The sequence below is a fragment of the Stylophora pistillata genome, chromosome 2 (genome assembly GCF_964205215.1).
Source record: "Stylophora pistillata chromosome 2, jaStyPist1.2, whole genome shotgun sequence".
NCBI lineage: Eukaryota > Metazoa > Cnidaria > Anthozoa > Scleractinia > Pocilloporidae > Stylophora > Stylophora pistillata.
Genome location: NC_142520.1, coordinates 17,223,254 through 17,244,407, shown reverse-complemented (window position 1 = coordinate 17,244,407; position 21,154 = coordinate 17,223,254). Strand labels below are relative to the sequence as shown.

Genomic DNA, 21,154 nt, shown 5'->3' with positions numbered 1-21,154 from the left:
GGTTACCTGATATTCAAAATGTTAGCGGTTAGTTTACAAACAAAACAAGCCAAAGTGCAGAAGTGCAAAAGCGTCCTGTACGATACGGATACAATTTGAAACTGGTAACGAACCGTAAAATTAATATGTTTGCCATATTTACAATCTAATTTTAGTATTGTTAATGAGTTTGTACATACCATGCATTAGCGTCAAACATAGATTGCGCATTCGCTTCACGAAATGTTGTCGTGAACTGCCTTCTGCTTCTCTCGGATTACACGACATGCGGACCCTCATGTCCTGGGCCACAATTGCAAAGGAAACGTCAGTTATCACAAACACTGGCATTCTTTCCTTATAATTCTTGCTCACTTTTACCAAATGTTAATTTCTCGCGCGCGTTATTTATAGTCCTTTTTTATGGCCATATTTTTATCCTCTCTTTTTTTTTTTGTTCAAACTGATGGGTTCAGAGAGGGATTCAGTCTTTCCCGACAATTATTTTTCTTTTGGAGAATTCTAAGACATCCTTTTGTTTGACAAAAAGCAGTCTCCTCTTCAAGAAAAGACAGAAGACTTGGTTTAAGAAGAGAAGTTGCATCCATTGCCAACAAACACGCCGATCTTTTTTTCTTTTTAAGTTGAAGGATGCGTGAGAACTTTTCAGCACCACTGCAAAGTGTTGCGGCGTTTACAGTACGGCAAGTGCATATTTACAGAGGAAAGGCACTCGCTTCTCGACAAGGAAAAGATGCCTTTGAAAAACATTAAGAAGGATCTAGTGCACAGACCTATATTGCCACTTCTGAAATTGCAGAGTAAAGAATTCAGGCGTTACCGCAGAGCTGGGCATTGCGATCTTCGAGAAAGGCTTCCCATTTTAGTGCTAAGCAGTAGGCCTTCCTAGAAGACAAATTTAAAATAGGAGAAAACAGTGGAATCATAGCAGATCCGGCAGAGGTGGTTCAGGATATGGGGCATGGAAATCATAAATATTGAAGCGCAGATCAGTCATTGTAGATGAATTCCTAGCACCCAAGCAAATGATGGTCAGTTGCCTAGGGTATTCCTCTCGCAGCCCTGATGCGCGCTGGCGCAGAAATCTTCAGCGGCAGTTGGCACGAAAAGTAAGGGCCTCTTCAAAAGTGGCGGCAAATAATGACAGCGCGAACATATCAAACAAACTATGATTAAGGCATTTAGGCTTGGAGGACAAAACAGAGAGAGGAGACCGGTTTTGGAATACCAAGATGAAGATTTCTGCGGAGACAAAATGCGTAAGGAGAGTTCGTTTTGCAGAAAATAAGCCCAACTATGGGATGAGAGACCAAGAATGGTGAGAAACTCACGCTAAGTTTCCAAAGGCTCGACACAGCAGACAAATTTGGTCTCCGGCGAGATTTAAGGGACGAATTTTCTCAAGAAGCGGCACTTCGAGAAATTTCCTTAGGATAGTCCAGGGTGTCCAGCGGCATGGTTGCCCAAAAAAATAGGAAAATAGGAATTTCAGGATTGAGAAAATAGGAAAAATAGGAAACTTTGCACTAAAAAATAGGAGAAAAATAGGAAAATCAATAGTACTTTCGTCAACAAAGGTAGCCTCCCCACACGCCAGCTGCTATCCCCGATTCACCACTTTAGTCGATCAACAGCAGTGAACATAAATAGGACAAAACGAGTTTTTTGGTTTGAATTTTTAATCTTCCTGATATCCCTCACTGAGATAAATCTATCAAAAAATCTGTACAACATAACTTTATTTACTTTGATTTCCCTAATTTTAAAGTAACAACTGAACTGCTTCACCTTCACTTTTGTTCAGAAACAAAGTTGGCTTTTCATTATGTTTATAACTTCAACATTAATCCAGCAGATGATTGCTAACACAAGAACATTTTAGTCTTTACTGAGCTGGCAGAGCACCTGCGTAGAGGTGTAAAATGACAGTTTACATTTACTTTGACTTTCTTTTCTTTAATGGTACAGCAGAAACATCCGCTGGTAGAGCTTTCTCCAGCAACTTCTGATTGTTTATGTTAACCTCCTTTTGCTTCTCCCTTACTGCTTCAAGCTTCCTCTTTGCCTTTGCCTGATTCGATTTGGCCGTTTCAATCATGAGACATGCAACTTTTGCACCTTGTGAATCAACCTTGGAACCTGAAGATAGAGCAGCCTGCAACTTACATGTGCCCTCTGACAGTAGCTCATTAGCCGTTTGCATTTCATCCATTGCCTCCTGCTCCTTCTTGTCTAGCCTCTCTCCTTTATCTCTCAACGATCTTGTCTCTTTTCTTAACTTCTCCTGGTCTCTTTTCCTTCGTTCTTCCTCTTCAGCTTTCAATTTCTCATCCACCTCCTTTCTCTTCTTCTCGGCTTCTTCTTCATCCAGCCGCTGTCTATGATGCATGTGCGCAGATCGCACAGCAGTTAGAAGACCATCTGTCAGGGCAAATTTTTCCGGTCTCAGGTTTTCAGGATCATAAAACTTCAAAGCATCTTTCACAGATCTAAGGCCAACAATGGTCCTCTCTCCAAGAAGTGTCCTTTCTTGCGTCACAATGCGGGCATTCACTGACAGACTTCGTTCTGACTCAGCATTTGTTTGCGCAAGAATAAGACCTGATTTTACTACTTTTGGAAGAGCAACATATCGAGGCTCGGTCCCATTAAGAGACTTGAGATTGAATACTTCTTGCCAAAAATGGTCAACGCGTTTCTCTTTGTGTAACTGCTCAACATCTTCATCGACAGCATAAACTCGCCACTCATCTTGAACAATGCTGACATCCAACTGAGGCTGCAATTTTTTAGCCAGTAGTGCAATTGCCTTCACACTACTTGCCTTTTCTCTCTTGACAGGATTGAGACATCCTAATGCTTTTAAGAGAGTGTTCTGAAGAGGGAGATGAGACTGTAGATATGTAAGGGATGTGCTATAAAATGTGCGGATGCCAAGATATACAGACTTTCTACGATCTGGCTTGATTTGGGCTAAAGCCTTCTTGGTCGCCTCTCCAATTGCAATATCAGCATCGAGCAGCTGACTGTTTGCACTGCAGTCAATACTGACTAGATCACTACCAAACTTCTTCTCATACGCATCTTTCTTTAGGAATCTACCCATAAGCTTGCGCAAGAACTCAGACATTTTATCATATAAAAGGTGAACCTGTGGGCAGCTGTTCTGAAAAATGGTGAGGAAATCTTCAAAAACAGGTGAAACATTACCCACAAATTCCAACTGTGCCTTTGTTTTCTTTCCTTCTTCGTCATTTAACATTGCCGATACCCTCTTGTAAGCAACACTCTTAGGAGCTGTTTTGGGATCCTTTCCCAGATCCTTCACAAAGCTGCAGATGCAATCCCACTGCTCCAAAATTCTTCGCACAGAAGGGCCCAGACTAAGCCATCTCACCTCGGTATGCTTTTGGAAATTGTGCATCTCCACACCCATTGCAGATTGTAAAGTGTGATAGTCTTCTCGTCTAGCTGCACTGTACTTGAAAAGGGAGTGAATGTCCACACAAAGCTGTTCAATGTCTTTCCCATATTCCTCTAAACCCCTGCCAAAAGCATTATGGACGTTATGAAGAACACAACTTCCTAAGTCAATAAAACCACTAAAGTCTGGGTTGTCATTTTTGATTGCTCCTTCCAACTTTCTAACAATGGTTTTATTGACATTAGGGCCATCTCTTACCAAAGTGCACAGCTTCGTTATTGGAAGGTCATCTTTCAACATTGTTTGGAAGATACGGTTAGCCACCTTTTCACCCTCTGCATGACCAAAAAATAAAGAGGTATAGAAGTTTATCCAGACTTCATTATGAGTCGGGGACCAGTAACGAAAGGTAAGATCCATCTGTTTCTTGACCTGCGTGGTGGAGGTTTCGTCAAAGTGTAAACAAAAAGGCAGTTCTGACTTCTTTACATCATCAACAATTATCTGGTGATAGAAACACAAACACTTATAGTAAGTTACCTTTTTTTATTCATACACCAAATTAAAAGATGAAATACTGACATAAACTTTCATTGATATCAAGAATCACACATAAATATGCACTCATAATTTGCGTATTCAAATTGCACTTTATATAATACCTGTGTGCAGTGAGGGCCCAAGCCTTCCCCAATAACATAGGATGCACGGCTTCTACCCATTGAAAAACTTGAAGCAATCTTGCTGTCAGGAAACATCGCTTTAAATGTGTTGCCAAGATTGTCAACTGAGCGAAAGCTAAAGTTACATGACGCCAACTTTGCTAACCAAATCACCTCTGCTTGCAAGCTGGCATTTTTGTAATTGATAATGGACAGCTGTCCAGACGAACTTCTCCTGTGCTCTGGCAGATCACAACGGTTTGAGATGCCTGCACTTGGTTGACTCTGCAGTACAAACAACTTTCCTTGAGACTCATCCCTTGCAGGTTTAACAGCCTGAACATGCTTTGCTTTCCTCGCATGTTGCAATATCTGCGCTTTTCCAGAGTTGTCACAAAGAAACTCACTATCACAAAACCTACAGTAAGCATGGTAGTCATCTACTCCTTTACGACACCAAGAACTCAATCTTTGACCATTGGAATCGACGGCAGAAAGCCATGCATTGCTAAACTTTGTTCTACCGCCAGGCATTTTCATACACCGTATTCACAAATGGCGGACACGCGGGAAAAAACTGGTGCCTAGTCATGAAAGCGAGGCGGAGGATAAACAAAAATTGCAAATAAAGACTTTCAGAGAACTTGCAGATGTTTAAGCACGGATTCCACCTAAAATAGCTTTGTACGAACTCCGTTTTAAATACAATTACGTGGGATGCCTTCTGCTTTTAATGTTTAGTGGTGATTTGCTGTTCGCAATCAAAAAGGACGCGTATATCTTCAAGGAAACAGGATGATTTTGTAGGTTTGTGAAGCATCAGAAGCTCGACAAGTGGACGATGGCTGGAGAAAAGCGGCAAACATGTTTGCCCAAACTTCACATTGAAACCGAGTACAAAAGCCAGCTCACCGCAATTCGGTGAACAGAAATATAAACAAATCTTGGTGGCAAGAAAAAAAGAAACAAGCGAGAGATATATGGCCTACTCGTTAACGCAAGAGACGTCTGCCGCTGAACAATTCAAGTCTAGCCGATGGAAAAAAGGAAGACAGGAAAGAAGAGGTGACCGAGGTTTCAATGAAGTCATGTTTGATTTTTGTTTGCCAAGACGTAATTCTCTGGTCTTCATCGATGAAGGACATCAATAAGGACATCAATTAGAGCTAATTTTTTAGTATAAATGCAAGAGCGATCGGGTGGAGTACGCTCAAGATTTCAACTTGTTACTTGGCAGCCTCGGTAAGCCGGCCACATAATTTCAGCGAGTAATTTTGCATCTCTTATCTTTGGCTGTCAAGAGTTTTAACTTTATGTTCCATAATATTTTAAAGTTGAAGAATAGATAAATAAATAAAATGATGGTCTTCTTCAAGTTAAACGGATCCAGACTAGAATTTAATTATTCGGAACAGAAGCTTGCCGTGTTCAGTCCTGACACAAACATTGCCCTAAAAGTTTAAATAACTTAGTAAAATGTAAGCTTTATTCCACTTTTTTACCAAGAGCTCTCTGAGATAATGCCCTAGAGGAGACTAGGTAAATAGCAAGCCATAAGATTCACACACTACAGCTTCTAAGTTTGATAAAATTATTTTTAATTATTTCGCAATGACAAAGAATGCATGATCATGAGATTTTTGCTAAGCTGTGCTAACGTACCTCTAACAATTCACCCCAAACGGACGGAATTAATATGATCCAAAGAAAGTTGCAAATAAAGGTATACATATATACATAGATATGTATACAATGACACTGACATGAATGAATAAGCCTCGTGAATGAATCTTTCACCCGCTCTCGACTTGACCTGTTTTGTGTAATGACAGAGGTCCATTCCGTTGACAAGTAGGCCATATATCTGTCGCTTATCTCTCTTTTTCTCGCCACCAATATATGTTTTTATTTCTGTTTCACAGAATTGTAGTGATCTGGCTTTCGTAGAACAAATGTGGCTATTACTTTAACTAATATTAGAACATCAGAGTCAACGTACTATGTGCTTTATGATCTCACTATAAAACACATTCAACTATAATTCCACTTTCAATTTTATTACAAATTTTGGCTTTACTGGCTAAAAAATAGGAAAAATAGGAGGTTCTGGTTAAAAAATAGGAGAAAATAGGAATGGGCCCAAAAAATAGGAAAAAATAGGAAAAAATAGGAACTGGACACCCTGATAGTCGCGTGCTTCGAAGCTACAGCGGCGAGTCAATTATTGTTGTCACGCAAACTACGTCGCTTCAAATAATTTATTCAGTGAAACATGAAAGGGTAAAAACCTCATTTTACGTGCTGCGCTATGATCGAGAAGGATTTGGAAAAGACACAAATTTACAAAAGCTATTGAATTTGAATACGATCTAGCTTGACAGTTACTTAGGTAACAGCAAGACTTGCTAATGTTTGGTAAGACCTTGTCACGAAACTTTCATATAGCAAAAGAATTACAACCCTGAATGTAATCTCAAACAAAGTTCTGAAGGAAATATGTTTATTGGTACAAGTATATATTTTAAAATTTAATCTTTATATCTTGTAGAAAGAAATACACTGGAGTAAATAAATAGAAGTATGGTTTTACCGAAACATAACAGCTAAAAGCTTGTTAATTATTTGACTAACAGTATGTCTGATTCATCTATGCAATTATCCTATCAGTATAGAGAATTATACTCCTTTTAAATACAAATTTCATTTATCTATGTAGACTTCATCCTGGTCTTAAAACTGTAACGTTTAATAAACCTCCTTTAATACAATTAGCGATGGCGACACTACATCAACACAACAAGATGGCCGACCCGATTTTCCCGCTCCCTTCCTTTTGTCCTGGGGCGAGACTAGCCTCGTTTCCTAGCAACGTTACAAAACTATCAAGCTGCAACCTTTTGTAGCTTTTATTTAAGAGAAATCCATTACTAAAATAAATGCATTGTGTCAATATAACAAGCAAACTGCCGAGTCATTAGTTATTAACCCTTTGACCCCTAACAGTGACCAGCAGCTAATTTCTTCTTAAAATATTAACCCAAATTAAACATAAAGTCACAAGAAAGAAGGAAATAATTACTAACTAAGGAAGCTCTTGATTGTTAAACAAATTCTTCTTGTCAGCACCTTGGAAAATGTATTGAGAACAGTATGGAGAATATTGATACTGTTGTTAGGATGTAAAGGGTTTAGTGGTCAAACCTTTATGTACAAAATTCTGTAAATATATTAGAGCAGAAACCCTGCCTCTAAAATGAAAGGCAGTTAAAAAAAAATGGGTTTATAAAGTTTTCTATGTAATATATCATTGCATACCAAGTGATATCAGTGACAACAGTACTTTTGTATTCCGACAGGTTTAACCTGTCTAGCAAACATAGCTAATTTAAACAATTCTGCACCAATCTTAAAATATTTTTCTTACTCAGTAGGCATATTACTCACATTACTGGTATACAGAATTTGTTGAGAGCTTAGTTATCATTCTCATAGTAAGTGTGCCTTATTGTGCACCAACTTGACCAAGAAAAATACACTTCACATCAAATATTTTGGGAGATTTAAACTGTTGATTAAAAAATAATTCAACTACCCTTCCCAAGCCAATGCACCTTCAAGGCGCTTAACTAGAATTTCCTTATTACCTGCAGTGCTTAATCCTCTACTATGTAAAGCTTCCTTTAAACCAGGTACTGTCATCAAAGTTGGATTGATAGCTACACTTCTTACCTCAGTGGCATTGTAGAACTTTAGATGAGACCACAGTGATAAGTTATCAGCAAAGTGAGTATTGCACTGTTTACAGACAATGGGTTTTAGTGCACACATCACTGATTCTGTCGCGCCTCTGCTGCTTGCACAAGTCACCAGGTCAATACTAGACAAACAAACTTGACAACTGAGCAAATCATTTTCTTTATTTCCACCACAATTTCAAACATTTGGTTGGTAACAGTGTGGTGGAGAACGTCATTGGTAGTGTGAAGTATAAGAAGAGGGCATTGGTTGATGTTCTGGGAGGTAAAATGAGCGAACATAATTACTTCGCATTACTTGCCACCATTTACCAGTGGTGGTGCTTACATTTGACTGGTTAGTTAAGGTCAAATCTTCCCTCACTCCAGAATGTTTGGCCACTTTAGCCTGCAAAGAGACAATGCCATAACCCACCCTATACATTGTAATCAGCAAATTTGCATGATAGGGAATGACATATCCAACTGTCCATGTTGTGACATTAACACAACAAATGTACCAAACTCATTGAGTACACTCTAACTCACGTACTCGAAAATTGTCCTTAACAAATCCTGTTTTATTCTCCTCCTAGTTTTCACAATGTCTCTCTTAATTTCTGCTCTCACACACAAAAACTAATTTATCATCTCCCACGCGTCTCCTGTTACAACCTCGTGATCTAGCCTACACGTGCTTATGCAACTTTCGCATTACATCACCTCTGAAAGCATCTCCTGTGTGCTTATGCAACTTCCGTTCAACATTTCCTCCCATCTGTAGCCTGGGCAGAATTGGTCTCTATTCTATTAAAAAGTCCCCCTGCATTCTTCAGATACTCACCTATGATAATGGTAATATCAAGCCAATGCAATGGCTTGATTGCCAATAAGCCTAACTGGTAACTTGTTATACCTGTTCTAGCTTCATCACTAAAATGTTCTTTTACTCTTGAAGTCCCGTATCCTAGTTCAAACACCCCCCTCCCCCCCCCTCCCTACCTGATGCATGCCTTACATGAGGAAAACTTCTCTTCTGCAGGTATTGCTTTAGGTCCACCTCTGATTTCTGTAACATCCCCTGCTTCCTAGCACGCTCCCCAACACTGTCTGTACCAGAAACCCTCAAAAGAGTCTCTATTCCCTATAGGTGTTCCCAGAGCAGAAACAAAAGGATCAAACTTTCCTCTTCCCACTGCCTCTAAGTACAGGAGATCAATATAATGTTGTCAGGCATTGATCTTACAATGCATGGGTTCTGGCCTTAACCTGTCTGGAAAATGCCCAATCCTAGGAAGACCAAACTGTTGGATGCCATTTTCCGCCGTGAACTGTAACTTTCTGGAATTTCTATTTTTTTTCTGAAAGGTTTGGGGGAAGAGCGGCAAGAAAATTGTTTACCCTATCAGTATTAGAGGTTCTCATTTCCTTGGTGCAAGGTTTTCAGGTGTCATCTTTACCCACTCCAAAACTACCCCCATAGTGTTCATGTTTCCTTTATGAACATTTGCATTTGGAGAAAAATATGTAGCTGCCTGGTTGAGTTCATTAGCAGCCCAGCTCTGCAAGGACATGCCTGCTCCTGGCTGAAATTCAACAGTGCACCCTTTATCACAAACAGTCAAAACATTACCTTCAAACATTTTCATCTCTTCAGTGAGCTGCTTCCAGAGGTCATGCATTATTTGATCTTTGTCTTTTACACTTACACTTGATCACCAAAGTTCCAGCACACCATACTTCCAATTGACATTGTCAGCTCATTTGTTTCAGGAGCTCCATCATCTGAGAACTGAGAAATAAAATAATTTTCATTTTCATTGAACCAGACAAGTTTACAAGAAAGATGGGGAACTCTCATGTGCAAATCAATAATCATAAACACCAGGCCAGTGACTGTGTGAGAAACATCTGATGCCCCTGGGATCTGTGTGACATGACCAATGTCTAAACTTTTAACAAACTTGTCAACATTATCATCGGAGAAACTGAGCTTGGGTAACCTTAAGTCAACTCCAAGACATTTAATGTTATGTACCAGCCAGACTTCTTTTTCAGTATTAAAGAGTCAACTTTGTGTTTTACAGACAAGATTTATATATTGAAGTGGCACAGACTGTTTCAGTACATCTTCTGAATATTGATAATCATTAATGGCTCTCTCAGAAATACCCTGAGGAAATTAGCCCCTCATAGACCACTTTCATAAATGGCTGCCAGATTAATACTCTTTTGTTTAAATTTAAATTAGCCTTTGTGGCCTCGTTCTCCAGTACAAAATTCAAAAGAATTACATTATCTCAAGCGAGGCCAGAAAGGCTAATTTAAATTTAAACAAAAGAATATTAATCCGGCAGCCATTTATGAAAGTGGTCACTGGTTTTGTAGTTTGCATTGGCAGCCAAAAAATCCCATGCCCCATCCAATAGCGTATCTATTGTAGAGAAGTCGTTTCGTGGAGCAGTCAGTCGAAAAGCCTGATTTTTCTTTCTTCTGCCATGGAAGTGAAAGGCCATAGCCACTCAATATATATAAAAAAAGGTTGGGAAGCTTTATCCAATGTGAAATAAACGACTGAAAAAAGCTCTTTAGTATAGAGAAGCGCACATAGAATCACGTGCGACGTCGTTAAAATTATAAGACCTATTAAAGATCTCTAAAGAAGTGTAGGCTTTGAAAAGACCCTCTTTACCAGGCCAGAAAAGTGGAGCTTGGGGACTAAGTAAATGCAGCGTGGGGAAAGATGCCCAATTGTGTTATAAAAGATGTGAGGTCAAGGTTTCCTAACCCTCCAGGCATTCCTTACATGGGGCATACAAGGGAATAAGAAAATTCTCATACAAATGCCCATGTCAAGGAGAGCAATTATAAATAACAACTGAATATTAGTTCATGAAACATACACAGTCATCAATAAAACTGCATGGAAAGTCCCTTGACTAATAGCTAATACTTATGAATGCTTCACTACTTAGTACCAGCAGTTTCTGTAATTATTCTTCCCTGGTTACCTCACAACTTTTAGAAGACATTTGGGCTCACATTTATTTAGTTATCACAGGAAGTCAGAATCACTGGTAAGCAGAATGGACATTAGTTATTTAGATAAAAAAGGTACACCAGATGGTTTCCCTAAATTTGAATGTTTTTGCCGTAAGCACCCTGATCTCTGCCGGACGATTCGGATGCCTGGCATGTTGGTTCATCTGCTGAGACAATACTTCTCTATTCACATTTTCATTCTGCAAGAGAAACAAGTCAATAAGAAAGAGTAAGCATAGCATTCAAAAAGTGCCAAAGCAATTGTGCAGAATTAACAACAGCATAAGTCTTTTACCCAATCAAGAAAGCCTAGTTCCATGTGCATGTTGTAGGTGTCATCCCCATAATAGATCCGCTTAGCAGCATAAATGAGCATCACTGAATGGAGAGATTCAATCCAGTATGTTTCCCTACACTGCAGAAGGTAACAGATTTTGAGTGGCTTTTTCTGTAACTGGAACATGCATTTTTTGCAACTCTTTCAAATCCTTTACTGCAACATGGTTAATTTGGAAAAGGCAAACTTTTTCATGCAAAGAAACAAAGACATACAGTGGCATGTGCCAATTAAGTGCCCGCATGTAATCATAATTTATGCATCTCTATATATTGAGGTGTCCATAATGGCTTTCCTATATGCAGCTACAGCTTCAGGTTTAGTTAAAACCTTTTGCTCATTACATAGCCATTCTGCTTGCACCGTGACTTCGCATGGCAATTGACATGATTTCCCTCAGTCATAAATAAAGAAAATTATAGAAAAACAAATGAATAGATCAGTATTAATAATAGTAAGTATAATGCTTCTGGTTTTCCATTTTTACAGAAAATTGGGTAATCTTTGAGTTCATGAATTATGCTATGTCTTGTTGGAATTACATAACACAATGTGTTCATAACAACAAAAATTAATAGTAATAGTTTTGGTTTCGTGAAATCGTTCTTTTGAAGGAGTAACCTGAGAAAAACTATTCGTACCTTATGACTACCACGCATTCTCTCAATAAACAGTCATTCAAATTACCTGATAATGGTCAGCAACAATCAGCAGGTTAGCATGGAATTCTTGCTCACTGAGTGGACTGTTCTTCATGCAGAAGTACACATGAGAAATAAATAAACATACAAAAAAAAAAGAGAATTACTTTAGTCACACTATAAAAGATTTTCCTGTCCTCCATACTCATATTACATCAATGGTAGGATATTATTGAGGATGCAAATGTATCATACCTTGGGTCTCAGTTAGAAAAGTTAGCAGCTCTTTTGTCATAGGGACTTCACTGCTCACTGCTGAAGTTTCACTAGTCTCCTTCGCAGCCGCTCAGCAACGCTCCCCGTTCCCAAGCCCTACTCCAGTTTACGACCCCTAAAACTTTTTTGGTTCTAAACAGAATCAGTAAAAATGAAATATTTTTCGGAATAGCATCGAGTGTATGAAGGTTCAACATATCATACAAAGATTTCAAAAGCATCTTAATAGAAAGAAGAGGCCTACACCGTCATGTCTGCTGCTGATCTACTCGAATCATGCCTTGCATCTGTAATAACACACTACAGGAAGAAATGGTAGAAATCAAAACATAACATTGAACACATTTCTGTACTCACAAATCTCTCAGGGTTTACAATTTGATATCAGATATTGTATGCTTAGAAACTGATGTGCTAGTCAGCAGAACTTTGCAGAAGTCTACTAGATCCCATGCATCAAACTGACTGCTTGCAGAGATCCTGGCTTGTAAAAAGGAACAATTAAACAAAACAAAGACTGGTGTATAAGTATGTGGCCAAACACAAATTAAAATTGAAACCAACTTGCACCTCTCCATTGGCAACATAACCAGGGGTGTTTTCCACTTCTTCCTGGGCAGCAGACATGGACTGATTGCAAACCCTATTCATAATGGTTGCATAAAAATACTTTTTCAAGACTGTTGAAGTAATTTAAAAAAGAGGTATTTTAGAATTCAGATAAGAGAGAAACCAAATAAGAAACTGCTCAGTCCATTTGAGGTATTTTGGTGGAGAGATCATCACTTGGCTTCCTGTAAACTGTTGTTGACTGCCATTTGCTTGCAAGAAGAAATACAACACGAGTTTAGGAGCATTAGAGAAGTGCATTAATAACCTGTGTCAAAGGTTTTTTCTCCCTCTGACCCAATGTTGGCTACTCGAGAGAAACTTGTGTACTGTGGCTCAGTCGCGCCACAGGACAATACTCCATGAATCAATCCATGAAAAAGAGAGGCAGATAAGTGACCAGTTACAACAAAACTCAAGAATACTGAGAGAGCGAATTTCAGAAAATTTCCAGCTGAAAACGAAAAGGTACTTACCTCAAATTTACACAGTACTTTGGAGGAGATCCTTCCATGATAGAGGAGGAGAGCCACTTGAATGAATCTCCACATACACATGAAACTGTTACGGACACAACATGACTTTGTCCATTGAAGATTAGTGAATCGCAATCGATGAGTTTTCCACAATAACAGCATACTGTGGAGAGAGTGTTACCAAAAAAAAAGAATGCAAAGTTCGCAGAGCTCCCTCGCTGCAGAGATCTATGGGGTCGTTCTCTGCTAAAGGCGCAGTGATCTACATTCTTTGTGGTGTATGTTCTGTATGTGGAGTGAAAATTGGAGAAACAGAATCAGAGAAAGGCAAAGAAATACGCGAAGATGGAGTGGAAGACGCTTAAGGAAAAGAAAAGCGTGTAATAGATTGTGTAGAAACAAGAAAGGGGTCCTCACTAGCTGTGCTTCCAGTTGAGTTGGCTCCATGCAAGTCCTTTCCTCTCCATTTTCTCCTCAAAAGCTAACAGAAGAGCCTCCATCAGCTCCACATTATGTGTACTTGAGGTCGCTTTTGTTAGATTTAACGCGCATTTTGCCATTTTAACGCAGTCTTTGATGCCAAGAAGTCTAGTCTGCTCTCTTGAGTTCGAGGAAGCTCTATGTTGAAAGAGAACTGAAGAGCTCGATCTGTTGGCCGCTTTTTCTTGGGCATAGATGGGTTATTTCCGTCAACCATGACGCACAAATTCCACAATAAATATCCTTCAAGCAGCGACAGCTAAGAATGTTGCCGAACAACCACTAGAGTTGTGAAATTCCGGCTGCTAATCGCACTTACTTGCGAACTTATTCCTTCTTTAGATGTCTTGTCACAGACAATATTGCGCATGCAGTATTTATGACGCCGCTAGTTTCAATTGGAATAATCTGAAGGCTCAGCCAACCGATGTGCATGTACAAGGGGCTTAATTGGGGATGTAAGCCGAAGTTACACGGCGCGAATGTTGAAAATACAACTGTACGACTGCATAGTCGACCGTAGATCGTACTTTGAACGGCCGAACGATGTGTTGGTGCCAAATAAAGTCCAAATAAGCTAAATTCTTGGGAATGAGAGTCAACAAGACTCAATATGTTCTAATTTTTGACCCAAAATAATACCTTTACAGTGTCTTCCATGCACACCGTTTCTCTTATGGTGGGACCGTTGGTCGCAATATTGCATGATTCTTTCATTTGAGTTGAAATCAAGGGGCGGAGCCAACCTTTTTATAGCGCGCCTTCGTGTTTGAATCTGCTCAAGCCGTGAACGCCTCGTCACGTGAACTCTAACTCTAAGATAGTAACATGAGGAATTGACCTAGCAACGACCATCGTATTTATATAATTAATAAATAAATTAATTAATTGAACAAAGATTATTTTTACTACTTTATATCTGCAACGATTAGAATATTTCCGGTTAAAAATTCTGAAAATTATTCCAATCTTTTTTTTTTTTTTCACACCAATATCTTTTAAGCACAAAAGCTCACGAATAAAATAGATACCGGGATAGTACGAGACTGCACGGTGTGCGAAATATTTATATCCTATTAACCAAGCGCGAGGGCCGTACTGGGAGAATATCGGCCCGGGGTCTTGACAGTACGGACCGAGCACAGCGAGGTCCGTACAAAAAAGACTGAGGGCCGATATTCTTCCAGCACGGTCCCGAGCAAGCTTGGTTAATAAGAGATTTATTATAGGACTGAAGTTCAAAGCGACACAAGTGAGGTATCATTCGGGACCATTCGGGACAGTGCCCGGTCCAATACTTAGAGAATATTGGACCGGCAATAGAGCATTTTCATTGGTTGATTTTAGTTATTGGCCCTCTGGCTGCCCGAGTCGTGTAATAAGAAACATTTATGCATTTTTTTTCAGTGTCTCCTTACTCGGAACTGGTCAGCTCAGACGACCACCACAAACCGTATAATATTATCCAAACTTTAATGATTATTCAATCTAAGAGAAGTACATTTCAGTACAATGAAATATATGAACTTCATATATTTTGAACTGCGGTATTAGATACGCATGATGCACGATCCTCGCAGTAGATAGCGCTATTTAAGCAATAGCGAAAATTAGACCTGAAAAAAATCAGGCCTGTACGAGATTCGAACCAAGGATTTTAACCAGGTCAGTGGTTCGAATCCCGTACAGGCCTGATTTTTTTCAGGTCTAATTTTCGCTATTATTTAAATAGCGCTATCTACTGCGAGGATCGTGCATCATACGTATCTAATACCGCAGTTCAAAATATATGAAGTTCATATATTTTATTGTACTGATTTATCACTTTCACGGGTTTATTACGAATCAACTTAACGGCCTGCTCCCAGTTGGCTTGTTAGCTCAATTGGTAAGAGCGCTGCCCTAGTATCGCAGAGGTCAGTGGTTCGAATCCCGTACAGGCCTGATTCTTTTAAGGTATAATTTTCGCTTTTGCTTAAATAGCGCTATCTACTGCGAGGATCGTGCATTATACGTAGAAGTACATTTGTAATTGGAAATCAGAAAACGCAAGTTTAGTCTTAGTCTCATGGCAAAATTCAAGAAAACATGACTGGAAAGTTACTTCTGTGGCGGGTCGTAAAAACAGGTTTCTCACTTCAGGTTAGCAGATTCGGGTAAGCGAACAGATACATAAATCGACTTCTCTCTCTTACTGATTCTTCTGAAAAACTGGTTTAAATCACGACAAGCTTACACTTAAAATCGTTGTGAGGAATTAATGTAAATCACGAGTTGTGTTAATTAAAATATATCTATCATGATAGGCAACGCCTATTTACTAAACGAAGCATTCAGAATATATCATAATTGTACACCGTTCACCGTCCCCCATTCAATTCTTTATTTTAAAAATCCCTGTGGTATTTAGTAAATAAACCCCTTCGGGCGGCTGGTATGTCGGCTGATAATGTCCGCGACTGAGAGATTGTCCGAAAAATGAATATTTAGCCGAGAAGCCAAACTTCGAGGGCAAATATGAAATTTTGAGGATAATCTTTCAGCCAACGACATTATCAGCCGACATAGTAGAAAGTCAGAACGGGGTTTATTTATTTCATAACCTTCCCATGATTAATTTTCATTAATTTTTGAGCAAGAGAGCGCAGGCGCGAGCCTGTGTTCACGTACGGTAATCCTCCGCAGCTTTTTAATCTCTTTCGCCATCTGATTCTGTGACTATGCTGACAGGAATTAAGAGATTGTTTGGATCTAACAATTGTCAAGGGTCTTCGACTCAGGCCTCAATGCATTTCTCCAGAGAAAGGCTTGATCTGAAAATTACTGGAGAAATGATTTATGTTAAGAAAAAGAAAGTTTTGATATCTTCCTAATAAAATTCAATCGTCAAGGACCTAGAATTAAATCATCAACCATTAAAATAGAGAACGATTCATCGTAAATTGTTAAAGTTAACGTCGTCTCCCCCTTAATTACAACTCTTTGATACATTCTGTCACCTAAAGAAAAACTCCGTGAAATATTTACATTTGTACTACAAAGACGAAAGGATTCCACAGAACTTTGTTGTCTGTGAGGACGCAAAGTAATAAAGTTTACCTAAATCAATTACGGGTCAAGCAATCATAAATCCTAAGGGGAAAATAAGGCGATGTCCGCAGGTATCCGGAAAGGATACTATATCCTTATCCGGAAATGATACTTTGGAAAGGAATCTAAAGGCACCAAGTTTAGTATCAATATTGCTCTTTAACTTGACAAAGATTCGATCTACAAGATCGGTGATAAGTTCTAAACCGTAATAGCTTCTCCGCGGGGTCATTCAAATGTGCTCACATCCAGATGTATCGCCAGCAGCTGGGTTCATTTTATAAGGGTAGGAATTATCGTAGCCGTATACACTATCTTAAATCTACAAACCTGGGGTGAACACTCTTGCACATGACCTCTTTATCTACTTGATTAAATTACAACTCACTGTTAGAATGTGTAATAAATTCTCGTCAGGAAATATAAGAAAATACACTTGCATAAATGTGCCCTCCGACGAAAGGAAAATTTATATTCTAGATACATGTACGCCTGAATGAAATTCACTGTGTTTACTTTCCGGATATTGATATATCAAGGAAATATCATATCAAATTTAAAAGAAAAATCAATTTAGCTGCAAAGGTTTCTTTGAAGCTGGAATTGAATCTCGATTCCCGGGTTGATACACACACGTGCGATAGACCATGAAACCAAGGATCTTTCTCTCTTTCTTTCTTTCTTATGCTATTCTTTGGAACGTTCTTATATCAAAGCAGAGAACTGGAATCTATACTTGAAGAAAGTACCAGAGTATTGTGCGAACATATATAGTGTAATACACCGCGGTTAAATTGAAAACCGTTTACTCACGTCGTTTACACACTGTCTTACTCTTAACCAATAAAGAACGACTGCAATAAATTAAATACATGCTACATGTATACATGCAAATCCGTGGGTACCGAGTGTATTACATCCCTTGCATTCGTTTCCACACGTGAATACTACTACACTACACATAGATTTAAAAATAGTCTCGACTTTGGAAAAGAACACGTGACAATTAAAGGAACCAAAAGAAAGGTAAAGTGTCGCTTTGAAACAGTATGTGACGTAATCATAAACTAAGTTATTGCTTACTGTTGCCCGTGGGTCTTGATTACTTTATCGAGAATTACGGTCTAAACTTGTCTTTTATTCCAAAAAGGAACTTCATTACACGGGGTCCTATCCTGAATTAAACCTTTAACTATCATTTTCTATCTAAAAAGCACTAAGTAAACACGGAGGTGTCAATCTAACCAAACTATCAAGAGACCAAAATGCGATTAGTAAAGTAACCAGCTCATTCGGCTTAAATAAAAACCTCGAAAACCTCATAAAATTCTAAATTAAGGGATAAAAAATTGGCGTAAACGAAAAGTCAAAAGGAAAAAAAGAAACCAAACTAACTCCGTAATACAATGTATATATGAAGTTCATATATATATTTTTTTTGAACTGCGGTATTAAATACGTATGATGCACGATCCACGCAGTAGAGAGCGCTATTTATGCAATAGCGAAAATCATACTTGATTATTTAACAACAATAACAGCAATCAAGAAACCTGGCAAACGTCCACGTCAGTTTTAATGTCAAGGTTAAAGTTCTTTAACGGAGGGGGACATAGGGGGTTCTGAATACCACAACACCGCAAACAAAATAGACTCTATTCTGTTTGCGGTACTCAGATCCCCCATTTGTTCGGAACAAACACCGCATCTCCGCAAGGGATATTATCAACACGCCGACAGTGTGATATAGTCACAGGTTTTACCTAATCCGGTTTCAATCATCTTTACCACGCGCTGGTCTGTGGCTGGCCCATCATGCGTGTTGTAGTGGTCCAGAGGTCAAGTAAGATATTAACGAACACAACCTGGGGTTAATCAGTCAACGTTTATTAAAGATTAGCTAGTTTTTCCCGACAATAAACTACAGGTTAAAAAATCTAACGAAGTTATTCTCCAACACTGGAACTTGCAACACTGGAAATGTTCTATTTTACCGAACACCGTCAATTTAAAATTACAAACATTGTACATCGTAAGCTTTGAGATTACTGCAAAACCGCAATGTGAGTTGTTCTTCACCGCAATACAGCATTAAAAAAGGGTCAAGACCGCAACACCGCAAACCCCAATGTCTCGGGCTTCTTAAAGTGATTGTTTTATTTGTACAATCACACGCACCATGCATGTATACGGAAATTGAGATTTGACATTTAAATGTCTTCACCTGCCATGATCCAGCTCAAGAAAAGGATTGCGTGGAGCGGACCTACAAAGTTCATGAATTTTTTTTACAATGAAGACCATTGAGAATGCAAAAAAGGCGAAGAACAAAGAAAACATTAAACGACTCTCATGGGGTTTATTGCGTTACAAACAACCTCGTTCCCAGGGCCTTTTCCCTTTGTTGGGGGTGGGGTGGGAACAGGTCCTGGCATCGGCCGGTCAGATCAACATTTTGATTGGTTGATTGATTTAAATAATTTATGTAACGAGGTTCCGTTACAAACACTGTTTGATTTCTTTTCCGGCTTTCGAAGTAAACAACTCATCGCTTATTCTTATTATGTCGAACATTTTTTGCAACCTACCAAATCCGTTATTGACCAAATCTGTTCGGTCAAGATGGCTGGATATTGGCCTTATTCTTTTTTTCGCGTTTTTATGGATTTCAATTTTGTCTCGGTCCACAAAAACGCAAAAAATAAAAAAGGACGAGAAAAATATCCAGCCATCTTGAACGAACAGAATTGGTCAATAATGCATATGTATTCCAATGGTGAGACAAGCATTTTCAAATTTGTTATCACAAGGAGGAGCTACAGTTTTTAAAAACTGATTTGAAACCTTAAACACCGAAAACCCCAACGACATATTATAGCGAGATCGTTAACTGCGTTATCATGGGAGGTGTAAATAAGAATAACTTCCCAGCATGGCGCGACATTGCAAATACATCGTGGGTCACGGGGATAAGTTTTCTCAGTTTATAATCTCTTGGTGCGGTGTGCTAAGGGAGTAATCGTCATTTCTAAAGATTTACGCCTTAGTAAGGTTCGAAAGATGATATTTAGGAAAATATTCAAATTATCCTTGAAAATACTACAAACGTAGCAGAGTAGAGCAAGGAAATTATCGTAGATGTAGAGACTTGAGATTGGCTGTAATAAACTCATTACAATTTTCAACGCTCTCGCAAAAAAAAAAAGGAAAAAAAAGAACCTTCTTTCGTATTTCCAAAAGAAAACTCAAAAGGTTAGAGTCCTTATTTCGTGCTTTGCAACTCAATTATGCGAATCAATATGGTTCTGGTGGTGAAAAAGCCATCACCTCATATAGCCACTCTTAAAAATGGACCTTTGCATTGAGAGGTTAAGTGAATATCGCCCGGATCCAAAAACTCAATTATGCGCAATTCAGTTTGAAAAGCCAATGAGGTTTCGATTAATTTTAAAGTAGGAAAGATTCATGCGCAAAGTTATAACGAAATCGATTTTTGGACTCGAAGTGATCCGGTCCACTTCTTCTAAGTGGATGGATTGTGCATCTTTATAAAGCCGCATCTACACTTACAACTAGGAAATTCTTAAAACATGCAATAGCTCAGAAAAATTCGTTCGCTACATACATTATCATAGAAAACATGTGGAAAACATTTGTAAATTAGTTGCAAAAATTGCGAAAAAATCATCTTTCCTTACATTTCATAATGGCAAAGAAAAAGCCTCGTTTCCTCAGAGTTAGGCTTTTAATTTTGCATAACTCAACAGCACCTTATTGCGAAAAATTGATACGCTATTTCAAATGCTCCTTGACAAGATGACTGTGTTCTCAGTTCATTTCTTTATGGTAAAGGAAATGCCACCAAGGAAAGCACAAACGCCCTGTGGATTCTCAAAAATAGGATTGGCCTATGGCTAATATATGTTACATGGATGGATGTCTGATAGATCGGCTACGCGTGATCAACGAAATTTAATTATAATAATGCAGTGGACACGCTTTCGTAACAACGATTACAGTATTTCCGGGTGCAAATTTTTAAAATTATTCCAATCTTTTTTCTTCTTCTTTTTTTAACACCAATATCTTAATCTTAAGCACGAAAGCTCATGAATAAAATAAATACCAGGATATGAAACATTTGTGCATTTTTTGGTTTTCCAGAATTTATCATCATTGTACACATAAGTTATTGTGATGTTTTCCAAGCCTTTTAATTCTAAGTTTTCACTATTTTGCGTGGGACGGTGGGAATATTCAACGTATTTAAAAACTGTTAAATATTGAACCAGAAATATTTTGTTTAAGATTTAGGTGTAAATTTAAAGAAAACTGTTTAAAACTAACAGCAGAGCCAGCCTTATCTAAAACATTCAAACTTTC

General features: G+C 38.6%; 2 protein-coding genes and 1 pseudogene across 2 annotated transcripts; all 3 read right to left on the bottom strand.

Annotated features, from left to right (window-relative positions):
* Positions 1 to 1,721: 1,721 nt before the first annotated feature.
* Positions 1,722 to 6,274, bottom strand: LOC148737455 (uncharacterized). The gene is made up of 2 exons (XM_088749762.1): positions 4,087 to 6,274; positions 1,722 to 3,928 (listed from the first exon to the last, which is right to left on the bottom strand). Exons 1-2 carry the CDS (start codon positions 4,624 to 4,626, stop codon positions 1,937 to 1,939), a joined length of 2,532 nt encoding a protein of 843 aa, XP_088605888.1. The 5' UTR covers positions 4,627 to 6,274; the 3' UTR covers positions 1,722 to 1,936.
* Positions 6,275 to 6,569: 295 nt separating this feature from the next.
* On the bottom strand, positions 6,570 to 9,502 carry LOC148737454 (uncharacterized; annotated as a pseudogene).
* Positions 9,503 to 12,308: 2,806 nt separating this feature from the next.
* Positions 12,309 to 14,011, bottom strand: LOC148737453 (uncharacterized). Its single transcript, XM_088750394.1, has 3 exons — positions 12,994 to 14,011; positions 12,687 to 12,796; positions 12,309 to 12,416 (listed from the first exon to the last, which is right to left on the bottom strand). Exons 1-3 carry the CDS (start codon positions 13,361 to 13,363, stop codon positions 12,357 to 12,359), a joined length of 540 nt encoding a protein of 179 aa, XP_088606520.1. The 5' UTR covers positions 13,364 to 14,011; the 3' UTR covers positions 12,309 to 12,356.
* Between the last annotated feature and the right edge of the window lie 7,143 nt (positions 14,012 to 21,154).